This window comes from Dermacentor silvarum, chromosome 2 (genome assembly GCF_013339745.2).
Source record: "Dermacentor silvarum isolate Dsil-2018 chromosome 2, BIME_Dsil_1.4, whole genome shotgun sequence".
In the NCBI taxonomy this organism is placed as follows: Eukaryota; Metazoa; Arthropoda; class Arachnida; order Ixodida; family Ixodidae; genus Dermacentor; species Dermacentor silvarum.
The window spans coordinates 104569087-104593837 of record NC_051155.1 but is presented as its reverse complement, the minus strand read 5'-3'; the positions used below and the strand labels follow the sequence as shown (position 1 = coordinate 104593837).

Genomic DNA, 24751 nt, shown 5'->3' with positions numbered 1-24751 from the left:
TTCTCGATATAAACATTTCAAATATTTGAAAGTCAAATACTAACAAATGAAACGGGAAGAACAGGTATGAGAAATAGAACGAGCAACTGCAGGGAATCAAGAACAAGAGAAACTGGAAAAACAATATATTATTTCCCGCCTAAATCCTAGCACTCAAAGGCTCAAGTACAGTGCTCACGGATTGAAATGCGACAATTTAGTCCTAACCAATGCGCATGCTTTTATTTTCACCGTCGGTAGTTTGCGTGACATCGGCGCAATCTCGACTCGTACGCTTAGATCAGAGTCCAAGTCACCTTTCGTGACCAGATTCGAATCAACAAGACATGGTACTCTCGAGTATTTGCACAGAAAAAGAGTTCTACCTAAAATTTGCCTGTCGCGTTTCAATCCGTGAGCACTGTACATAGTTCACCAACCATGAAAAATTAGAGATCACTGATAATTTCGGCAATATAGAGATAATTAAATAGGCTACCAAAAAATTTCAAAGGATGGACAGTGGTGTGAGGAAGTATTTTTTGTTCTGTAAGTGCATACAGAAAAAAAGAATACCTAAATGTATCAAAGCGGAATCTATATTCAGTAAGATGTTTCTTCTGCTTATTTCATGCACTTCTTGTGTCACCCAAATGTTTGTATTGTTCTACTTTAGTAAGGGCAGATGTTCTGCATTTTATGATTCAATAATTGTGTTCTCTTCCTGTCAGTTACAGTCAATCATACGGACTGCTTTCTATAAATTCAGCACCATCTGCCACTCCTCGCGCCATTGAGCTATGTTTTTTAGTGTGTGACTTAATGTCATTTGGCTTTGACTTTCAGTATTATTCTTATTAAAATGCAGTCATCTGAGAACACAATAATATCACAAGCTATGTCATTTGTGAAGAGAAGAAAGAAGAGTGCTTGGACTGTATCTAGAGAAACAACACTGGGAGCACTTTAGCATAATCTCAAGATTGCCCTTGAAAGTACAAATTTATAGCAATTTGAAAGGTAGTCCATTAAGCAGTTCATCATTCTGTTGCTCCAAAGAACTGTTCGCAGTCTAAACAGCAATTAGCAGTTAGACGCGCGGTTAAAAGGGCCCTGAAACACATTGTGAGCATAGTAAGAAAAGGTTGCTGATCTGTCGTAGAGGCTGCTTTGAACATGTGAGCCAAATATTACTTCGGAATATAGGTCGGCCCCTGCCTTTTTAGAAAAACGAAGGACTTTGGACATGACACACATTTATTTACTGTAAGTTCAGCTACTAAATGTCACTAGTCAATGCCACAAGCGGCATCCTCATCCAAACTACCAGAGAAGTTGTCCTCGTCGGATGTTTCACAGGTGTCCCCGGCACCCCAAACGACGTCGTCCGCAGTTCGTCGAGTATGTTGGATATTCAGCATTTGTTAACGCCAGTCTGGATAATCTTAAGGCTGGCTTTACAGCGGGCGTGACGGAGGAACATCATTATTTTGGTACTTTTGCTAGCTTTGTTTATGAATATAGGTCGACATTCATTGGTCACAAATATGGGTTGATAGCTCATTTTGGATAACATCTTCAGAAAAAAAAAAAAAAAGGTTGACCTATATTCGAATAAACATGGCAGTTGATCGTCTACTCTAATCTGGTCAAACTTTACTGTACCCTCGTAGTTTTTGTGTCTAGTCCAGTCGCTATCCCAAAACTTTTGCCGTATATCCTCAGTTTTTAGGAATTTTAGGGTTATCCTTGTTGTCTAACAGTGTTGATGACTGGCTTTGCCTTGTTTACTCTTTTTGTGCTAAGGCAATGAATTCCTTCAAATCCTGAAACAGTGTCACCAAGTGTACCCTTTATTAGTTGGCAAGATACCTTCATTTCTAGGCTGTCTACCTGCTCACTTTTGGTTCGGGCATGCCATAAACAATTGAGTTTCATCACCTGCTTCTGTTCTTAAAATTGTTTGCCTGTTGCAGTCGACCCACTTATAACAATATTCAAGTGCCAAGAAAACTGCATTGTTATTGCTGTTAATTGTTATAACCAGTTACTTGAAAAAAAGCAGAGGGGACAGACATCCAAACATTTTAATTACAGACAGAAAGAAGTACAGCATTACTTATAGCATTACTGGTTTTAACAATACTTGGATGTAACAATGAACAGCTGTGGCGCCGTCAACATTTATGTGTGTTTTATGGTAAAATCAACAGCTTACTCTGATGTTCCCATGCTGCATTATTGGCTATACAGTCAAACCTTGTTAACACGTAGTCGGCCGGGAACGACGTTTAGGACGCACTAAACAATGTACGAATTAACCACCAATGCCAGTTTAGCGGCTACTTACTGGCCAGAAAAGAACTACGTCATGATGCTCTCAAACGCATGCACTCGGACAGGCTTTATTTGTGGGTAGGGAGCAAAAAATTGGTGACCTTCACTTGCCGACATGGTGGCCTAGCTGCGATGACGGCATCTTCGAACTCGATAAGGCCGCAAGCCAGTTTGTCCATGATGCCCCACTTACTAACTAAATTAACAAGCACGGTGTAACGGGTGCACAGGTAAACATGAACACATCTCGCTCGATGACCGTGGAAACTCACGGTCGGAACGCTGGAATGAGGAGGTGCAGCAGCAGCGAGCGTGCCATCTCTCGCTTCAACGCTAACTAGACGTCGAAAGCACAGCGCATACGAAGCTACCGGCACTAGTTGCACTTTGTCTGCAGATTGCTTTCAAGATACGGCGCCCGTGCGGCCGCCGCCAAAGTTAACTCCTCCCTTTCCCGCCTCCCCCGCCGTGCCTCGCGCGCGTGTGATTGAGTCGGCCGACTTTCGCAAGCTTTCACCCGCACATACGGCGTACGGCGCGTGGCAACGATCTTGCCGTGTTTTCACTTTATACGGAACCTCAAAGCGACGTCCATGGTGAGGGCAGAAATGCACTTTGCAATAAAATGTGCTTCTACGCGGTTACTACTTGAATTGGATTCGACGGCAACAGCAAATTCGCACCCCCTACTGGCGGCTTCTTTGCGTTACCGGGAGCAAATCTCGAAGGCCATGCTTTTGTGCGCAGCAATAGGCAACAGCTGTACGAGCATGTAATACATCATGGTGGCCATGTTTCAAGTTCACGATCGCTGGCGGCTGTTGTCTGGGCGTCGCAACTCGAGAATCGAACGTCTGCGCATGTGATATTTTGCCGATTTTGTGCATGTGCGTGTAGAACAAGAACGAAAAATACTACGCACTGACTGTTTAGTGGACAATGAGCGACTACGATGTAAGCGGTCAGCCAGTACATGGAGTTCAATGGGGGCTGGGTGGGGGAATCTTCACGACTACGTTTAAAGCGCAATTACACATTAAGCAGGTACATATTAACGAGGGTTGACTGTAACAATTAAACCTAGCTACTGGGTGTCTGCACCAAAAAGAAAGGGAAAGCGAAATCCAGGAAAAGAAAGACAATTTGGCAAAACCAATCTCATGATGGCTGTCAACAGTAATGCGCTTAGCATTGAAACAATATAGCAACACAACGTATTGCCACCGTCGAAACGAGTTATGTATGAGGCGGTGTACTGCAGTGGGATTCCTCTTTCACGCTTCCGTAAGTACACTTGGCGCCATCTAGTGCCACTGCCGCGAAGCCTGTGCATGGCCTCCGAAATGCGTGGCCTGCTGGTGCGTGCGAATGCTTAGAAATGCATCACGCAGCAACCGAGCTCCTCTCTCGCGCTTATTTCTAGACACTCTGTTTCATCTAGTGGTGTTGCCAAGAAGTTCATGCGTGGTCTCCAAGACGAGAAGCAAGGCGCGCCAGTGCCTACGAATGCTGAGAGCTGTTCCTTCGCTTGCCGCACACTCGGCGGCACATACACGGTGACCCAAGATGTCGAGAGGTTTTGTTGAAGAGTTGCACACACCCACTGCATTCGGGGCGCAGCTCGCTAAAGCGTTGGCGTGAAAGACGCTCATTGAAAAGTGGCACACGCCCAGTGCATTTGTGGCGCAGCTCGCTAAAGCGTCGGGTTGCTGTTCTTGAGGAACCCTTGTGACGTGGGTTCGATTCCACTCGGCATCGGAGAAATTTAAGGGACCTTTTTCGTCTGCTTTAGAGACTTACATTCCCAGTGGCACATACCTAGTTACCCAAGTCAAAGTCGTTCATTGAACAGCAGCGCACACCTACTGGCACATAACCAGTGAACCAAGTTGAGTTTCATTGAAGGCTAGCACAGACCAGGTGGCACACAGCCAGTGCTCCGAGTCGGCGTCCAAGAGTTTCATTGAACAGTGGTACCTACGCAGTTCCACATGTATAATGACCCATGTCGGCTTGAAAGAGGTTCATTGAAGAGCGGCACATATCCACTGACCGAAGTTGGTCTGACGGTTGGTTTCGAACCCTGTTGCCTCGGCACAGCAGCCCATTTCACTACTCGTTCAACCATGACTACCCAATGACCCAGGTAGGCGGGAAAACAAACGTACATAGATAGATAGATTGCTCCAGAAAGTGCATGGAGTTCCCTAAGAATGCTAACGCATTAAACGTGTGAGCCACTTCACCACACCAGCCTTTGTGTTGCGCACCCCACACGGCATGCCTTCGTTGCATCACATCGCCGGCTTTGCACGCCGCTCTCCTGTCTCTCCCTTGCACCCTCTCGCCGATGTCGGAGGCAGATCTCAGTGCATGAACATGGCGCAGTGCCTAGGCTCCAGTACAGAAGAAGGCAGGAAAGGAACACTGCTTGTGGACACTGGTCGAGGCGAAGGGGTAGAGTGCCTCCGTTGGCAGTGACGCTCGCCTCCTGGCGACGTGGTAGCAAGGCAGTTAATTTCTTCTATTTGCTCCAATAACGAACCAATTTGAAAAATTATTTCCGTAAAATGCTCCTCAGACAGTGTTTTACAAATTCCTTTGTACTATAACCAAAATTTGCAATGAGGCTTGGTGAGAGGCCCTTTAAAACTTTTTTTCACGGGCACATGTGACGATAACAAAAAGGAACATTTCGTTGCTTTGTGGTCTGATTTGTGATCAGCAACTTCCCTGGACAGTGGGTTCGTTAGGATGATATTACCTTCAAAGGTTACATCCAAAACATTCTTAGTTGCTTATATCACCTGTGTCGGGATGAGGGCTATCTGTTCCAGACCAAAGTTAAAGGCTAAATTCAGCAATGCTCTGCGCTAGTTAAGTCAAAGCCTGATGATCCAATCCAACGTTCAGCGTAGCCTGTGATATGCCTGGAAGATTGAAATCAGCAATCAAAATTATCTTTGTAAAATCGGGTAAGTGACATTGCATATAGTAATTCAATACTTCAAATGTTTTCATACTAGCACCTGGTGCTCAGTAAATGGTGCACAAGTACTAGTAAGACATCATTTCTACAGCACTGCACCAAAGAGCCTCATTGCCATCAGTAATCATAGAGGCATTACGTGTCTCTTCTTTCTGGGGTTTTACGTGCCAAAACCAGCTCTGATTATGAGGCACGCCGTAGTGGAGGGCTCCGGGTTAATTTTGACCACCCGTAGTTCTTTAACGTGCACTACAAAGCAAGCACATGGGCGTTTTTGAATTTTGCCTCCATTGAAATGCGGCCGCTGCGGCCGGGATTCGATCCCGTGATCTCGTGCTCAGCAGCGCAACGCCTTAGCTGACCAAGCCACTGCGGCGGTATCTCTTATCTCTGGTAAACATTGCTTCGCCCCCGCCACAAGCACACCTGATCTTGCCTAGAATGGTGTAACCAGAAGGAAAGAGATTATCACTTCGTAGGCAAGTGCAGCGTCAAGTTTTGGTCCATGTGATAACTTCTGGGCTGTGCTCTAGAACGAAAGCTTCTAGCTTGGCAACTTTGTTTAGGATGCATCTGTTGTTGATGCCAGTAATTACTTGTCTTTGTGGAATTGTACAGCATCGTTTTAGCGGTCACTTAAAGCACCTTGTCTTTTTGTTACAGCAATGTTTGCATTCCTTTAGTTGTCGCGAATAAATACCGTACTTACTCTAAAACAGGTTGAACATGAATATAAATCGACCCCTATATATATTGAACTCGCTGAGAAATAAAAATTATAATTTGAGTATAGGTTGACCCAGGCCTATTTAGAAAAACTAACTTCGAACATGACACACCTTTATTTACCGTAAGCTCGGCTACTAAATCTTGCTAGTTAATGCCACATGCGGCATCCTTGTCCGAACTGCCAGGCAAGTTGTTCTCGTCGGATGCTTCGTAGGCGTCCTCGGGACCCCAAACGACATCGTCTACAGTACCGTCAAGTGCATTGGATATTCAACATTTGTTGATACTTGTCTGAATATAATCTTCAGGGCTGGTTTTACACCGGGCATGACAGAGGAACTTCGTTAGCTCAGTACTCTTGCTACCTTTGTTTGTGAATATAGGTCGAGATTCCTTGGTCATGAATGTAGGTCGATAGCTCATTTTGGGTAGCATCTTCGGAAAAAGAAAGATCGACCTATGTTCGAATAAATATGGTAGTTGGTTGTTTACCCTAATCTGGTCAAACACGACTGTCTACTCGTTGTTCTCGTGTTTAGTCCAGTCGCTATCCCAAAACATTTGCCGTATGCCTTGGATTGTTAGCGAAAAAAGCTTGTAACAGTTTTTTTAGAAATTTTAGGGTTATCCCTGTTGTCTAACTGTTTTTATGACTGGCTTTGCTGTGTTAACTCTTCTTGCACTACAACAAATTCTTTCAAATCCTGAAACAGTGTCACCAAGTGTGCCCTTTATTAGTTGGCAAGGCAGCTTCATTTCTAGGCTGTCTACAGGCTCATTTTGGTTCGGGGATGTCATACGCAATTAAGTTTCATCACCCGCTTCTGTTCTCAAAATTGTTTACCCGTTACAGTCGACCCACTTATAACAATATTTAAGTGCCAAGGAAATTGCTTTGTGATAACTAATAATTGCTATAACCGGGTTGCATGAAAAAATGCAGAGAGGACAAACATTCAAACGTTTTAATTATGGCAGAAGGCGGGTGCGGGCGAAGCGGCTCACTTTTTTTTTTTTTAGGGCAGTGGAATGAAGGTGGCTGGTGCAGGGCATATGGCACTAAGTCAAGTGTGGTGAGGCGGCTTGTGTTTTTGTTTTTTTGCGTTCTTTTGCCTTTAAACACACTCACCCAGCAGCGAGACTTAATTGCTATAACCGATAACGGGGCATGGGGGGAGCATTCTAGTAAGCGGTTCATTTTACCATAGAATACATACAAATGTTGATGGTGCATCGGCTGCTCATTGTTATATCTGATATGTTGATACATGTTCTTATTTATCCTTTTTCCAGAGACTGCATTTCACCCTCTAACAACTTAATGCTTAGTGCAAGATGCGCCTGTATGGTGGGGCACTTACTCGAATGTTATCGGTGTTTCTATCTGTTGTGTATGTTCTTCCTGAACCTTGCGTAATCAGATTGTATGCGTGACACGGATAGTGTTGTACTTTCTGGAAGGTATGCGAGCACCAGTGATTAAGCTGGAACCTTGACGAGTCATGTATAAAAGCCGACTGGCTTGAACCGCCGATCATATTTCGGTGATCGTCGACTGTGCTTACTACTATCGTGTTTCGAATGTCACTTGCTTTTGTGGGCGCAGGTTCACCCAATAAACACCTTGTTTCGTGATTCACAGCTTTGCTACTATGTTCTTCTGTGTCACTACAACGTGACGATAATGTTAAAATCGGTATCACTATAAGTGGATTTGACACTGCTAAAAGCACTTCCTGCTAAGTTCCAGCTGGCCGAGATAGTCTTCATCTGTTATCATCCAAAATTCTTGCTTGATGAATGTGTCGATCTTCACGTGGATAACTGCAAGCGCCTCATTGTTTTCATTTTTAATTTCATTTATAGTGGAGGCCAAGGAGTGGATTTCAAAAAGCTCTTCCTGCATGTTAGGGCCGGGATACATTTTGATATCACTAGCCAGCAGCAACAAGCTTTCAAAGTTGCCAAGTAATCACACAAAGACAGCCACAATTGCCATGGGCATGAAAAAATCACTAGGAACACATTGTCACAGCTATAACATATGCCATAGCATTTTTTCACCTGTAGCAAAAAGATGGAAGGATTTGTGAGCAGCATTCTTGAATCAGTGCCACCATGCCTAATGCGAAAGTGAAGTGTGGTGCAGATGTTAAAGGTGCTTGCTGTTGATGACATTGTAGATGCTGGAGCTGAACCTTACAATTTCATAGCCGATAGCATGCATAAGTGGGGACTCCTTACAAGCCATCGTAATGTCTGCAATTTAATCTTTTTCAACAAAAGCTTCTTGAATATCGCCACGAGTCCATCTGGACTGTTGTGAGCCTGCTTGAGCACCTGCTTAACAGGAGTACAAAGAGTGGCAACATGTGTGCTTTGTACAAATGGGCGCAGGGGTCTATAGAAACTCTCTCGCCTCAATAGAAAGGTCCATATTGGCTCGATGTTACTTTGCCAACTACCATCTTGGCAACAGAGCACCCTGACTATTACATGTGGTGATTGGAATGCCGTGTATGTCAAGAAAGTAGTGAGACTGATTCGAGAAAAGTTGCTAGCTGAAGTTATGCTTACATACTGAGCGTTGCATCGATAACTCTGCCATGTATGCATGACTTTTCCTTCTAAATTGCTTGCTGATCTGCACTCAAATTTCACACAGAGGTACCATTTTGAATGAAGTTTGGATTAATACCAAATTTCCAGGCATTACTTACCAGTTTCGTCCATGTTTAATTCAATGTTCACAACGTCTGGCATGATGCCACTGCTGACGATGCAGCAAGGCAGTGGTAGCGTTGTTCCACAGCGGCATCGTGTGTTGGATGCCTCATGGGCTGCGGGCTTGTGTCCTGTTCCACCTCGCCATGCAGATTGTTTTGTTCACCCATCTCGCTGTGCGTCTGAATGAACTGAACGACATGCTTTAGCTTTTGCGTTTCTTAGACTGCTGGAATGTCTTGCAAGACAAGATCCAACTGTAGCCAACAACATCCTCCTCTTTTGAGTTCCTAGTGGGTCTTATGCCTGCTGGGGTGCTGCAAAATGTAGGGTGGCAGCCTTCTTTGTTTTTCTACACTTGCAACTTATCATCCGTATAAAGTAGACATTCTATTTTCATGCACAAGATTGCTTCATAACTCATTTATTCCCAGGACATCAATAGAATGCAACCACCATCTCACGTCCGTAGCCACAATAAATAATCCAAGCGCGTTTAAATCAGCTATTCACAGCTTGTTTCTTTCTGTTTAGTGACGCCTATTTGCTTTATCGTTATTCTTCGATTATTCCTTTTGCATTTTATTCTTATCTATGGTTTTAGTGCTCGCCACGCCCTTCTGTGATGTCTTCTGGCCTTGAGGGTATTGAAGTAAATCTGTGCAGTCCTATGTTATGCCTCCTAAATAAGTACCACCTTCGTGGCTTCAGACATCTCACAACCCTGTGGAATCTGGGCATTGTGCAATGCCGATACTGCTGTGATTCGTTCCTTAGTCAACTAGGGCTGCTGCACAAGCTTAAGGCTTACAAATGCTTCAGCAAAGCAAAATTGGCAAAGGCCACTTGATTGTCTTAATTGCCTCAAGCTTTTACCAGTGTTTTCATCTGGCTGAACACTCATAGTACGAGGCATGACTGAGCGAGAAACAAGTTCGTAATGAATATAGGATATAATGAAGGTAAATTTTGTGTTCAATGCGGTCTGTTATTCTGAGGTCCGACTGCATTGGGAACACAAACAAAATGTGTGCTTTCTGCCAGTGCAGTGTCTCCTACAAAAGTGCTCTCTTCAAGTAAGGGTAGTTGTCAGAGCAGCAAGTCAGATTCCCAACACTCTACTGCATGTTGCTGTCAAAAAAAAAAAAAAAAAACTACAGCAAAAATGGCTGAAATGAGTGATTAACACCATTCACTTTGCAAAGTGAGATGTGTGACACATGGTCAATGTGTTGATGCTATTTGGCTACATTTGGCCCCCGCATTATTGAACACCACTCGTCATCCTTGTGATGTGCGAGGCTGCTGACCAGAGGACAGCATTTCTCATGCTCATTGTGTCGACGGCTGTTTGCGTGCAGACGTCGCTCATGATGGCGCTGGCCACATCGTGCCTGATCCGGCTGGCTGTGGTGTCGGGCATTGGGGGCGCCCCTCTCGAGGGCCACCAGCTGGTCTGGGCCCTGTGCATGGCACCCGCCTGGCTGCTGTCGGTGCTGGTGACACGGCTGGAGCGCCACTGGGCCCTGCCCAGCACGCCCACACACGGGCACGGCCTGCCGCTGCTGCTCTTCTGGGCTATGAGTGTCATCCACGAGGCCATGGCATTTCTTGGGCTGCACCACCCCTCCTGGTGGTTCCAGGTCCACTCGTCAGTGCCAGTTTTTGGAAGTTGCAGAAATTCAAGAACTTCTTTTGGCGCTCTGATTCAGAGAACTTGAATGTCAGTTACGAAGTGTTTTTGAGGGGCAGTGACAATGACGAAGAGGCCATGTTGCCTGAGGAACGCTAATTAATCTAAATAATGTTAATAATTAGCATAAGTCTTAATTTTCAGTTTAAATTTTCAGATGAAAACATTTCGTAAATGTTTAGCTACATATTGCCAATAAGTAGCATTTAAATTTGAAGCCTTTGAAGTCTGTCTAATTTCTGTCTAATTTGAAGTTAATTAGACAGAAATTGAATTTGTTGTTCTTTGGAAAGCACTCGGCACCCAAAGGATTGAGAAGAGACGAAATGGCTTTGGGGGGGGGGGGGGGGGGGCACATTGAGACTCTAATTTGAGAACATGCCTTGTGTGAAGTTTTCATCGCTTTTAAGTTTCACCATTAACTAAAATAGATTTTGTCAAAAATGTTCACCTTTAATGTATTACACATTCCTCTATAATGATGTTTACTGCTGAAATATTATGCTCTAATTGACTATAAGTCCAGTGATTAGTTGCTCATACACAGAAACAGTCTACATTTCTCGTACCAGCTAGCCTCAGGGACAGGAACTATGTAGGTAGCCTGATGCTACATGCAGACAGTTCAGTCCGGAATGTAATGACCTCATTTTGCTTCAACCGCACTGACCCAGGCGCAAGGACATAGCCGATGTGGCCTTCTTTGCTGCACGCTTCATCCTCTCCGTGCTGGTGTTTGGCATTGGCCTCAAGGGTCCTTCAGTGCCAAGTGCCCAAGACTACTTCCTTTACTCGAGGGGCCACATTCAGGAGACGCAGGTACAGTACGGTCACAACCTCATGCCCTGTGCTTATTCGCTTTTTGTCAACCTCTGGTGAGTGTTTTGTGAAGCGTACACTTTGGCTATGAGTGGGCAAAATTGTGCACTGTATTTGAAGCTCCATCTGTGTGTGGTGATGTGTTGGTAAGTGCTAAACATAGACTTAGTGTAGTTGTTAAGATGGTGCAAGGAACATTGTCCAAGTAGTTCTCTCTCTCTCTTTCTTTTTTTTACTGTTTCCTTTTACAGCATTGTGGACTTTTTCAGCTCTTGATCCGATCATATGCCTGTGAGTCATGTACTGGCGAAAAAGCAAATCAGTTCGGTGAAAGCCCACATGGTGGTGGAAGGTTCATGAAATGAAAAAATTATCATCCACCAAAGTGTAGCACAAAGCTGCACTTGAAAGCTGCAAAAGAAAGCTTTGCAGTCAAAGGAAAATTCGTCCTGGTCCGCGATTCGAACCCGTATGGGTTTCCTTTTATTGTCGCGCTACGTTCGTGTGGATGACAATTCTTCTCTTTCACGGACTGAGGAAATTGGACTGATCCCATAGGTGATGCAGCATCACATATCATCTTGAAGTGCTAGCCGCCACAGTGGAAGGGTGAGGGAAACTGGCATGCTCTTGCTTTAGTAAGTAACTTGTTGCTACGCAACATGATGCATGCAAAGGACAGTGGTAAGGCTGACGATTTGAACATTCCATTGCTGAATATGTGGCCTAGTGCAAACTGGCCTGTGCATGGTGCTCTTGCTTTATTGAGCAGTTTGTTGCCGTGCAACCTGACGCCTGCTCCAATCATATCAAAACGTTAGATGACATTGGTATGAGAGTAGTATGCATGTGTCTTTAGCCTAATGGGTGAAGCATCAGGCTTTTGTGCAGGCGGACCCTGGTTCGAAGCCCACCATCGGGCATACATTTTCTTTATTGAAGAGGCTTGAAATGAGGTGATACGAGAACTTACCTGCCTACCTACTGTGAAGTGCCTGGTATGATGCAAAGAATGCTTCACATTACTAGCACTATGTCCATAGAGCTCATTCAACAGGACGTTGTGGTGACAGGGAACTAACTGCCAGCCTCTGCCTTCCCTGAGCATCGCCTCCACAAATACAGACAACTCGGATTAGAGTCATCGTTTAATGAAGATTTTTTCTTCTTCCTTGCTGCAGCCACTCCTGGATGAAGAAAGTGGCAGTGGCAGCCCATTCCGGGGCTTCAAGAACAAAGTGCGTTTGCTGCTGCCTTTCCTGTGGCCCAAGCACAACTGTCGCCTGCAGTTTGTGGTGGTGCTGTGTGTTGCCCTGCTCGTGTCGGGCCGTGTCATCAACGTCTTCATCCCCATGCTCAACCGACTAGTTGGTGTGTGCCTGCATTTATTAATCAAAGAACTTTAAAAGAAGATTTTGTGCTTGTAGCTTCCTTATTTGATTGAAATTTCTCGACAAGGTCACATTTTTGAGTCTGCATGGTTAAATATAGCAATTAGCATCCATGCTTGCCCATTTCATTTGAAAAAATGTATCCGAAAGACCACCACCTTGTGCAGCTCAAAGTGTTTCAGGGTGGTCCGGTGTCTTCTTGTGGAAGAAGTGCTATAGGTAAGCGAACAAATAATTGATTTGTCTAGGTTAACAGAGGCTTGTTCAGCATTACTGCTGTTGGCCATGCGTAGGCGTGCACTGTCGAAGCCCCATCCCTGGTGCTTGTCCTCGGGAATCTTGTAGTTGTACAGCGCATCGTTGGTTGTCGTTAGCTGTGTATAGCAATTCCATGTCCCATGACTTTGCCAAGTGTTTTATTGAATATTATGGACAGACCAAGAATTCCAAAAAAAATCAGCCGTGCACACATTATTGTATTTTTAAGTCGGGAGCTGCATTCAATCGGGAACAGACACGAAATATTCTGGTAGCGGTTGTGGTGGTGTAGATTATAATTTGTGACTTAAATAAGCAGGGTAGTATTATGTACCAAATGGATAACCATTGTTTGATGTTCACACTCTTTTTCTGAAGTGCATTCTGAGTGGTATATGTATAATATTCTGTAGTGTGCTGTAGTGGAGCAGCAAGTCATATTATTGTGACGCCAGGCTCATATTGTAACATTAAATTACCTCTCACCAGGTTTTCGCATTGCAAACAGATGAGCATGAGGCTCTGATCACATACTGACGATCATTCCTGCAAAGTACGAAATGGTGGCACAGCACGAACGCAGCTGAATTTTAAACAAACGCCCGTGCTCCCTTCCTCTCAAGGAAAACCCGCTTCTGGCCAGAGACTCAGTCACACGCACAAATGCCTCTATGTTTGACGCACTGCTTGCAGCATCACCGATTATGGTACATAACTTCGGTAAACCATCTAAACCACAACATGCAAAACTGCCTCTAAAAGTTCCCTGTGCAGCAAAGCAACAGGAAGAACAGGCGGAGCTCATGGACATAGATGTGACATGGTTCCTCGGCTCGGGTGTGGGAGAAGGCAAGGAAGGAATGTTGCTTGCGGATGCTAGTAGAGGCAAAACGAAAGAATATCAGTGTTGGCAGTGAAGCTTGCCTCCTGGTTGCATGGCAGCATGGGATTTAAGTTTCTTTTATCTCCTCTTGTAATGAACAAATTTGAAAAATTCCTGCAGTGAAATGCTCCTTAGATAAACTAGTGCTTTGCAACTCCCAGTGCACAACCAAAATTTCCGATGGGGCCTGGTGAGGAGCACTTTAAAGGATTTCTTCTACAATGAAACCCAGTCCTCTAAGTTGAGAGACTAGCTGCATTGAAGTGAGGAGGAGAGAGGACAGTCAATACATGCATTGTATTGACTGCTGATGTATTCATGAAAGCAGGTAGTTCGCACTTTGTACTGGATGTCATATTTGTTTCTTACCTTATAGTTGCTTGTCTGTGTCTCTTAGCTCCTTCCAGCAGTTGCTTAACTATGTTGCCCCCCCCCCCCCCCCCCCAATTACCCACCCGGTGTTCTCGTCGCCTTGCGCTGACATAATTCAAGAAATCGGTGCTGCTATCACAATTTCATTCCTGGGTGCTTCCGTTTGGGTTGTTAATTTACAGCGAATCATGTCTGCATATGGAAAACACTGTCACGGTGTTTGTCAAGGCTTTGACACTCTGTGAGGTTTTGGGCGAGAATGTGGCGGCCACATTCTGAAGCAACAAATCTGCAACAAATGAAGCAACAAATGCGGCAGCCGCATTTTAGATCAAGGCGAAAATGCTCGAGGCCTGTTTAGATTTAGGTTCATGTTAAAGACCCCAGGTGGTCGAAAATTCCGGTATACATTTCCGCCGCTTCCCTTCAGGTGCCAGTTAGGCTGTGCTCGCGCAGGATTAGTCTGCGCGCGAAACGTCTCTTTGTTTGCGATTGCACCCCTACGGAAGGCTGGTAGTTACTGTTGTGTTGTTGAATCCCAAATGAGCAATTACAGAAGGCTGGTAGTTGCTGTTGTGTTGTGGAATCCCAAACCAGCAATGTACACACGAAGGGGTTGATGCCAGCAGTGAAATTCCACCGACTCGCAACAGAATGCACGAAACAGACAGCCGACAAGCATGGATTACTGATGTGTGCAGTACAGCGTAAGTAAACTCTTGTTGCAGGTGCTGACAGTTCTCGTCGGAGATCGCATGTCCTGAGAAATTGTTTATGTGCATTATGCACTGATCAAGACCGGAGTTCATTCCTGCATCACTAGTACATCAATCAGTCGAGATTCTGTGAGGTACAAGGCCGCTTTCTGTTTGCACCGGCGTAAGTGAAGCAGAAATGAGTTGCACGCAATACTTAAAATGCGTACACATGCCATATCTATGCTGTGCGGTGAAATATCCTGTACAATTCTGAATCTGTTGACGTAAAGGCAAATGACGGCTGCATGCTCGCACACAGCGGAAGACACAGCGGCCCATGCACTTGCCACAGGAAATGCAACCCTCTCGTATGAGGGAGCAGGGCGACGAAAGCTTTGAAAAAATAAAAGCATTACGCGTTTTTGCGCATATTTAAGTTTTCTAGTGCAAAGACGCAGCGAACGAGCTATTGCTATGGGAGTAGGTATAGCATGGTCACACTTGCATTTTCATGTGTATAGCCGTCCTTGACTTGTGAAACGCACTTCGCCCCGACGAGGACGACGTCATCTACGCTTAACGGAGATTAACAATTAATTATGTCTTCTCCGATGGGGGGGGGGTCGTCTCAATGATGCGTTTTCGAAGACGGGTCCATTCAGTGGCGTGATGAGAGACCGTTGCTCCAAACGCCCACTCTACCTGTCGTACTTACTGTATTTTACTGAGCTTACTTTACTTTTTACTTAATTTCTTCACAAGCACATGTACACGCGAGGGGGGGGGGGGTCCCATTTCTTTGATATACATGTATAGAGTCTGCTTAAACTACCGGATGTTTATAATCGATCACGTCACATAGAGGAAAACAGATACTTCCCCCGCCCCCCTTCCCGGTCCCCCGAAAAAATTTCGGGCTACGCCCCTGATGTTACCAAGTGGCTGTTGGGCTCTTGCATTGAGCTAAACTCCTGTTACTACTGTACATGTTTTATATATCCTTTGCACTTGCATTTTCTTTGCAGTGCTATCATTGTTGCGTTTCTGTTCTTACGGGAGGCAATCCGATGCATCTGTCATTGTCACACCACAATTGTTGTAGGTATTCCAAGAAAGACAGGCCTGTCTTTTCAAATTGTGTGCAACGCATGTATTAAAGAATTATCGCAACTGATACAGGCAGACCTAAAGTGCTCAATGACACAGTATAAATCGGGGTGGAATGGCAAGTTGAGTCTTTTGATTATTACTGCCAACCACATTGTCATTAATTTAATTGCCAGTTCATACCATTATTTACTGGACAAAATTTCGCTCTATGAAGAATATAAATTCATTCAGTTCATCGGCACCTGTCTGTATTCATCATATGCAATTGCCCTAGCTGGGTACAGTCGGTCTTTCCTCTTAATGCTTAGCTATCTCACTTGTGGCGCTTTTGATAAGCAGCCGATGCCTTTTTAATTACCTCGTGCAGTGAACAGCCTGGCAGCACAAGGCACAATCATCTTTCCATGGCAGGACATCCTGCTCTACGTGTTCCTGTGGTGTCTACAAGGGCAGGGTGAGTGCGCATTCCATAAATTTGCCTCAGGAGGTTATCTGGCACAGCAGAGCTTAGTGCTTAGTCACTGTTAAAGCCTTCTGCAACAAGGCCAATTGATTATAGGACAGGACAGGTTGACGTAGGACAGCAAAGCACCTGTCCTGTCTATGTGTGTATGCCTTTTCTGGTCATCTGTTTTGTGCAAGAATCTACTTATTTGTTCTCACGCACCGACTAGCTCAGCAATATGTTCAACTTTACCCTTTCCATGCCAGCTTTTTTTTTTTTCTAGATATAAAATTTTTTGATGACCGATTCATTGTGATCATCTTTCATTCTTACAATATCAGCAATGTTGAGCAAACTTGCCGTGACCCTCAAACTTTAGTATCTTTGACAGGTGGCAAATTGTGCAGAACCTGACAATAAAGCAGTGCCTGCTCTTTAGTGTCGGCGCTGGTTACGTGCAGAGCATTGATCTAGTCACGTGAGGCACGGTCCTTTCGTCTGTTACGCAGATTGACCTTACAATATCTGACCTGAAAGTTGGGATAGCCGTTCTGCATTTTCAAGGAAAACTGGAAAGCAGAACTTTCTGTGCTATAAATAAAAGATTACCGCAAAACACAGGTCCACTGTTAAACTGAGAGCCTCATTGGTATTCAGTACGACATAATGTCACTAATTCATTAGCTTCTGAGAAAAAAAAAAAAGCACTTGATTCTATTCAACAGAAATTCTATTGATAAAAAAAATATTTTGCACAACTGTTTTCTTGCCGAAAATTTGTAAGCATTAAATTTTGCGAAAATATTTTCTGGTATTCAATATTTGATTCGATATTCGGTTTCTTTTTTTTCTTGGTTCGATTTGATATTCGCACACCCCTAATTTACAGTAGTGCTTGGTGTTGTGCTCGAGAATATCGTTATCGAGAATTTCTTTATATCGAGGTTTCAGTAAGTCAATAGAACTAGGATGGGGAAATAAAAATAGTTTGTTACATCGTGAATTTTCTTAAATCGAGGTTCGTTATAACGAGGCTTTTGTATGTTACAGCTACAACTTCTGGAAATAAAGTTAAATTGAGCCACGTGTTACAGTTCTAGAATAAAAACATACATACATACTGTAATGCAATAACGGAGACACAGAGACAGCACCCGTTCCTGGGTCGGCTGTTCTATTCTCTGCCTCGTCGTCTTCTCTCTCTCCGCGCCCGCAGTCCGAGCGCCTGAGCCTAGGTGCGTCTTTTTCTTCATTACACTCGGCCACGCTGCCGAAGATAGCTCAGGTTGTTGTGAGGACACGCTGATTGTGGAAACCAGGGAAGGCCGTCCTGCGCGCAACCAGCGTCTCTGGGGGTCGGCACTGTGTGTTACGATCGGGTCGCATGTCTCGTTGACGTATATCCCGTCGCAATTGGACACCACGTAGGGCAAGAGATCATGCACAATGTGCAGCCGCTCTGCTCAGTCGTCGCGTACTTCTTTGCAACGTTGCCACAAAATGAATGAGGCTCGTAGTGGTGCGCGAATCAGCCGCGCTTGACAAAAAACTGCGAGCATTGCGCGACTGGTCTTTTGCGCGCCTCTTTCGGTGTCTTGCGCGTGCTACGCGTCTTTCGCGTGCGGGCAGCTCTCTGCTGATGATTACCTTCAGCGAGGCCTCTCTCAGTGCACTGTGAACGGCAGCAAAGTCGGCGAACGACTCCGTGGACATACAACGATGTGGCTCCGAGGAGTCAGGAAGCATCTCTCTGCCACGATCCGTGGATAGGTCGGGTTCCTGGAGTGATAGCGTCGGCGCCTCCATGCACCCCTGCGTTGATGTGCTTCGGAACCGTTTCGCTGACGGCTGCGGACCGAAAGTGGTCTCGGTCTCTCGAAGGAATGGTAAAGTGTCAGAAGTGGTAGACGCAGAGTCCGAGACCCGTGGTGGGAAAACTGGCTCGCATCCTGGGTCTACAGCGGGGCAGGTGCCGAGGCAATCTGCCAAAACCCTCCCGGGTACTGAGTGCCGGGTGCCAGAAGAATGCCAAATCGAAGTAGCAGCGGTGCTCTGCTGCGTGCTTATGGGTAGTAGTGCAGCCGATGACGCCGGTTTGTGATCTGCCGCTCGGTGGTGACTCGAAGCGGGAGCGGTCGTCACCGTGCGCTTCCCGCCGTCTGTGATGGGGCCAAGGACGACACTCGGGGAGCCGGCGGGCCTGCATGGCGAGGCGCTGCAGGGAACTACTGCCGCGTCAAGGTGGTGCTCCTCATGAGCTCCGGCCGTAGAGCACTGCTGGCCGGGCTCGACGCAGGCATACGTGGGCGGGCCGAAAGCAGCGATCAGAGCTGCACTCCATTCAGGCCACGACCCAAGTTTAATGCCTGCATAGTTGTCCCATGCCTTGGCGGCACCGCAGAGTCGTTTTGCGGCAACCAGCCATCTTGTGTGGTCTGGCCAGGCATGACGATCACCCAAGGCATTGATGGTGTGAAGCCAAAAGGTGACGTCATCTTCAAAGCCGCGAAAAGGCGGTATTTTTACGTAAGCCGGCTGCTGGAAGTCGCAGTGGCTCAAATCAGCCAGGCTACTTGTCCAGCTGCCCGAGGAACCAGTGCCGGTGTCCACGGACAGTGCGGTCGTTGTGGTAGTCGCGGCAGCCGGATCTACCACCAAGGTAGCATGGACAGCATACCTGGGTGGCTGAGGAGTCGAAGTAGTGCTCACGATGATATTCTCGCCAAGGGAAGTGTGTACGGCGTTCCCAGGCAGGACAGGTCCAAGACGGTGGGGTCGAAGCGCTGTCTCAGTGTGACGTGCAACGGCGCAACCACCGACGGATGCGAAGGTGTTCGTCAAAAACGTGAGCTGGTGATTCAGCTTGGCAATGGCTTGGACGAGAGCACCGGTAGGGTCCTGTCCAAGAGCCAACGAGGAGGCTTGGACGCCGTCCCCGGATGGTGCGGTGGGTGCTTGCGACGGTGGTAGGGTGGCCGGCTCCATAGCTGAGGAAGCGTGTACGGCGTTCCTGCGCAGGAGGGACCGGGCACTCTGAAGAACCATGCGAGGAAACACTTAAGGCCGGAACGCCTTAAGTCAGGTTCGTTGTAGTCGGCTGCGCCATTGTAATGCAATAACGGAGACACAGAGACAGCACCCGTTCCTGGGCTGGCTGTTCTATTCTCTGCCTCGTCGTCTTCTCTCTCTCCGCGCCCGCAGTCCGAGCGCCCGAGCCTAGGTGCGTCTTTTTCTTCATTACAATACATACATAAAAAAGACATTGTCTTCACTGTGTAGTCTAGGTGTGCTAATTAGTTTATGCAGCTTACGTATGCTGTTAGTGTACATTATTTGACAAGCTTAATGGATCTAATATTTATGGACACTACGGAATAGCCTTGTGAGACATGATGGGGCCTGTGTCCCCCACTTCAGTTTTAATTTTCCCATCGGTGTGCTTTCACTATTGTTGAAATAAGCTTTCGTTTCCTCTTAGCTCACCTGAAGCACTAGTTATCATTGCCTAGCACGTCTAATTTGTGCAATTATTGGACTGATAAAATGTGTCAGCATAGGAATGACAGGATGGTTGCTAATGGATTGTCTTGGCTTCGACATGTTTAGCACAAGGCACCAGATGACATTGTGTCTGTTAATGTTTTCTTTATGCTTGCATTCTGGTAGGTTAAATTACCGTATTTTCCGGTTTATAAGTAGTATTCATTTTTTCTTCTAAATTTTTTGTTGGTGCATCTTATCAAACGGACATATGCTTTTTTTTAAAAATACTGTCTTCAAAATTGGATTAGATGCTATGGCCACGCAAAGCATGCTGGGTTGACCTCCTGTGGCAGTTGCTACAGGTTGTGTGTGCGCTATGGAGGTACCAGGTTCTTCTCGTGATCGAGTTGCCGAGCACCGTGTGAGTAGGACAGAGCAGCAACGCAAGTGCGGGCAGGCCGACCGCGAAGTTGTCACATCTGCAGATCGCTTCTGCACATCTGTCACATCTGCAGATCGAAGTTGTCACATCTGCAAACCACCCTCCCTCCTCTCCGCGCTGCCTTCCCGCTTTCCTCCCTTGTGCGCGATTCGGCTCACCGTCACACACTTTCACTCGCACGAATATACAGCATACGGCGCGGGGACGATGTTATGGCCATTGGACCTTATACGGAACATCGCGGCGACCACGACGGCAGAAATGTACTTGGAGTATCCATATCATTGCTATCACAATTACTGTATTTTCGTGCATATAACCTGCACCAAAAATTTCAAAAAGTTAACAATATCGTTGGGGTGTGGGTTATATGTGTTTCATAATACATTTCATAAGTCGCTGTTGCAGCATCTGCATGAATTAGGCCTCCACGCTTGTATATAATTTCATTTTCATATTACGCTGCATGTCAAACCAGGCGAATAAAAAGAATTGCACCGGTTCCTACTGTGTGCTGGTAAAGATCCATGTGGAATTTCACAGTGAGTTATGATTGTGCGCATCTCCCCCTTCAGGTAGCAGTAGCATCCTGTCAAACTTGCGCTCCTACATGTGGATCTCGGTGCAGCAGTTCACGGTGAAGGAGGTTGAAGTTGAACTCTACTCCCATCTACATCAGTGAGTACGCTACATTTTCTGATTTGCGACAAATATACCAATAAATGTGACTTCCTTTGAAGTTCTTTTGCGGAAACGTAAACTGTCTTGTGGTTTTGCATTACATTTATTGTGAAATCCCAGAATATTACAGCTGTATCCATTCTGGGTTCTTCTGGCTCTCAACACATCTGTGCAGCATACAACATGGCTACACTGTAAAACTCCCACATGACATGCGCCTGCAGATGTCCTCTGCACTTAAACATCATGAAAACCTGTATATAGGTCGACCTCTGACATTGAGGTGAATAAAATTTTAAAAAATTCTTTAGTGCAATATAACTACAGAACACACTTTATTCAATCAATGCGCTCATTTCTCATTAAACATGAATATTGCATGTGAAATATCAGGATTATTGCCTTGGGACGGCCGCTAGTAACTTATGACAGTGAAGCCGTGTTACTGCAAACACCTCATTAACATACTTTTCAGAAATCCCCGCTGACTGCTCATAATTTTAGTGTAAAAATATTTCATTACTACAAACTTTAGAGTACCAAAATTTTCAGAATAAATATTGTTATTTAGTTTCCACGTCGTGCTTGTTAGCACGACGTGGAAACTAAATAACAACAGGTGGTCCAAATTATGCTGGAGTCCCCCACTAAGGCATGCCTCATAATCAAATTGGGGTTTTGGCATGTAAAACGCCTAACCTTGTTTTCCTGTGCCCATAACTTTTCGTCATGGTATGTTTTGTTATTCACTTAAAAGTTCATTTAAGCACCAGACACAGTGTGACACATCAAAATTATCTTGTCTTGAAATGCAACATTTGCTCTTTGCTGTGTGTCGCTTTGTAAAAAAAAAAAAAAAAAACTGCGCAATCAAACATAATTCGGTTGCGAAATGACAGTTTTACCTTTAATTTCGGGTCATGACTCAAGTCCGAGACATATTTACCCGCATAATAGACTTTTTTGATCTGTTTCCTGCCTTTATCAAGTGCCTTTAATGGCTAATTTCATGCAATATTCCTCTGGGTTATTGTCTTGTCATCAAATTGGGATATTTCTTCAACATTACGAATTGCTTCATGCATATCATCTCAGCAAACCAGTGCTAGACTTCAACCTTTTTACAAGACTGTAGCAAAGCTAGCACTCTAATACGTACACACTAGCAGCCATACACTGCTAGAATGTTTCAAGTTTCCAGAGAGTAGAAGTTTTCAACCACCTTTCATGTTTGTCAGACTTATGGCTGTTTTCTTCAAGTTGCATTCAAGTAATTTCAGGAAAGTAACTACAGTAAAAGCTCGTTAATTCGAATTTCGCAGGGACGCCCAATGAGTTCGAAATAAACCGAAGTTCGAACTAACGAAATTCATTGAAAAAACAGCAGGAATTGAGACCGGGTTGTTGGAAAATCACTCAAAATATTTACTTGCAAAAATAATCCGTGATCACTGTCTGTTTCTCTTCTTTGAATGCGATCGCTATAGCCTTGTTTTCCAACGCGCGAACGTGGCAGAAAGCATCCTCTGCGTCTTCCTCGAAGCTGAAGAATAGACGCGCGACACGCATAGCCTCCATTAGTTCCAAAGCTGAGGGCCACGTGGGTGCATCATCCTCTTCGTCATCCGCACCTACATCGACGACGGGCGCTTCTCCACCAGTCACCTGCGCGATGATATCATCGTCGGTGATTGTGCCGCAGACTGCTGCACAGCGATCTGCATCGACGTAGTCGTCAAAGGTCACGTCCTCCAGCGCGTCCCGCAATCCGGCAGGAATGACCACGGCCTCGCGCTCGTCGGGCTCGCAAGCTGTGCCCTCATTGGTCACACAAAAGCCACTGTGGCGGAAGCAATTGGCAACAGTTGTTGCCGTGACCTGATCCCAGGAACGCACCAACATATGCAAGGCCGTGAGCAGCGTCACATCGTAGCGACACGGCACCGAACGACTTCGTAGCTCTGACGTACACGAGGCCTAGCGACTGAATGAGCGGCACACAAAGGACACGGAGACTACGCAGACACGTCCGGCACGAACCGCCACACGATGCGAAGAGCGAGGGCAATGACGACAGTGACGCCGCTGTGCTCGCGCCATCTATCGTTGAGCCTTGAAAGCTTGCGGCGGCAGTATAAAATACCACCACGCAGCGGCGCGCAGTTCGAATTATCGATAGAGGAGCAGATGCGCGCGTGAACTAACGAGTTGGTTAACCCATAGACGCCTATATATTGTGGCCGGACCATGACCATCAGTTCGAATTAACCCGAAAGTTCGAATTAATGAGGTGCGAATTAACGAGCTTTCACTGTATGGAGTAGTTAAAGGAGTACTGAATGACCATTTTTGTCTTCTTTCTATTTTATCATCAGGTAGCTGTAGACTCAGTAATTACATTATGGAGCCTGCATTCTTTGGGAGTGCCAGACATAATTCAGTGTAGCGCCTATTATGCAACCCATTAAAAATACGCGCCAAGTGCAGCGTTTCTTTTGAAGTGAAAAATGACACCATTCACAGCACTGAAACTTGATGAGGTGGTCTCGTGGTACCAGACGCCACTGATGCTGCTGAAAGCCAAGTCAATTGAGCAATCAACCAGACAAAAGGGAAGTGTGGAACCCACTCTGTGTTTCCAAGGGAAACGCCGTGAATGGTAGAGGCCAATTTGGCAGCTTTCGGTGACACAGTCATTGCATGGCCTTTAACCAACACATCGGGCTGGCTAGCACGTTATTGAATCGTTTGTGATACCACATAACTGCCACCTTCCATTTTGGTGATTTGAACATCCTCCTTTTCATGTCGTACTGCACTTGGTGCACGTTTTGAACGGGCTGCATAAAATAATTATTTGTGGTGCTCTCGAGGAATTGAGGCTTCCCACCATAATTGCATAGTCTGCAGCTGCCTAAAAAAGAAGAAAAAAAAAAGTGGTGCACAAAATTTTCATTTCAGTTCTCCCAGGTGTTTGTGTGTTTGTAATCTTCTGTCCGTTTAAACCTACGAATGTTATTATTTTACAGCTTTCATTATTTGTGCTTTCTTGCAGCCTGTCAATGAACTGGCACCTGGGCCGCAAAACTGGCGAGGTTCTCAAGATCCTCGACCGAGGAACCAACAGCGTCACGTCCCTCCTCAGGTATGACCAACAGTACAGCTGACAAGAATTCACTGCTGGCTTATTTGGTCAAGCGTTATAGAGGACGTGGTGTGAAAAGACAGCGGTCAGATGAAATGAAGCACTTATTTTGTTGTCCACTTTTATTCTGTCACCAAACAAATTTGTGGACCTGCACAGTTTATTTATTTATTTATTTATTTATTTATTTAACATACCCTCAGGGCCAAAGGCATTAGAGAGGGGAGTGGGTTACATGTGAAAGAATATACATATATACAGTAAAAGCTCGATGATACGAATCTCACGGGGTCACGAAAAATATTCGTACTAGCCGAAATTCGTATCATTGAAACACAATTAAAACTACTGTCGAATCTCTATAATTTGAACTCGAAGGGGCCCGAAAATTTGTTCGAATTAAAAGGACGTATTTTTGAAGTATTCGTGCACCATAGCACGATGCACGAACGGTGCGAGTCGTGAAATATAGCGGCGCGCAAGCGCATAGCAAGCGCGGGCCACGAAACTGCCTACGCCGGCTAACGGTCGCTTCCCGATAACGACAGAAAACGAAGCTTCAGGGAGCGAGCG

The 24751-nt window shown here is 45.5% G+C and overlaps 1 protein-coding gene across 3 annotated transcripts in view; it reads left to right on the top strand.

Annotated features, from left to right (window-relative positions):
• Positions 1-24751, top strand: part of LOC119441663 (ATP-binding cassette sub-family B member 6-like) — a 110921-nt gene that overhangs the window by 5360 nt on the left and 80810 nt on the right. For all 3 annotated transcript variants that reach the window (XM_049661510.1, XM_049661509.1, XM_037706260.2), the window contains exons 3-8: positions 10120-10409; positions 11126-11270; positions 12452-12641; positions 16350-16436; positions 20928-21030; positions 24089-24178. In XM_049661510.1, coding sequence (XP_049517467.1) covers positions 10120-10409; positions 11126-11270; positions 12452-12641; positions 16350-16436; positions 20928-21030; positions 24089-24178 — 905 coding nt within the window. The remainder of the gene's footprint in view (positions 1-10119; positions 10410-11125; positions 11271-12451; positions 12642-16349; positions 16437-20927; positions 21031-24088; positions 24179-24751) is intronic.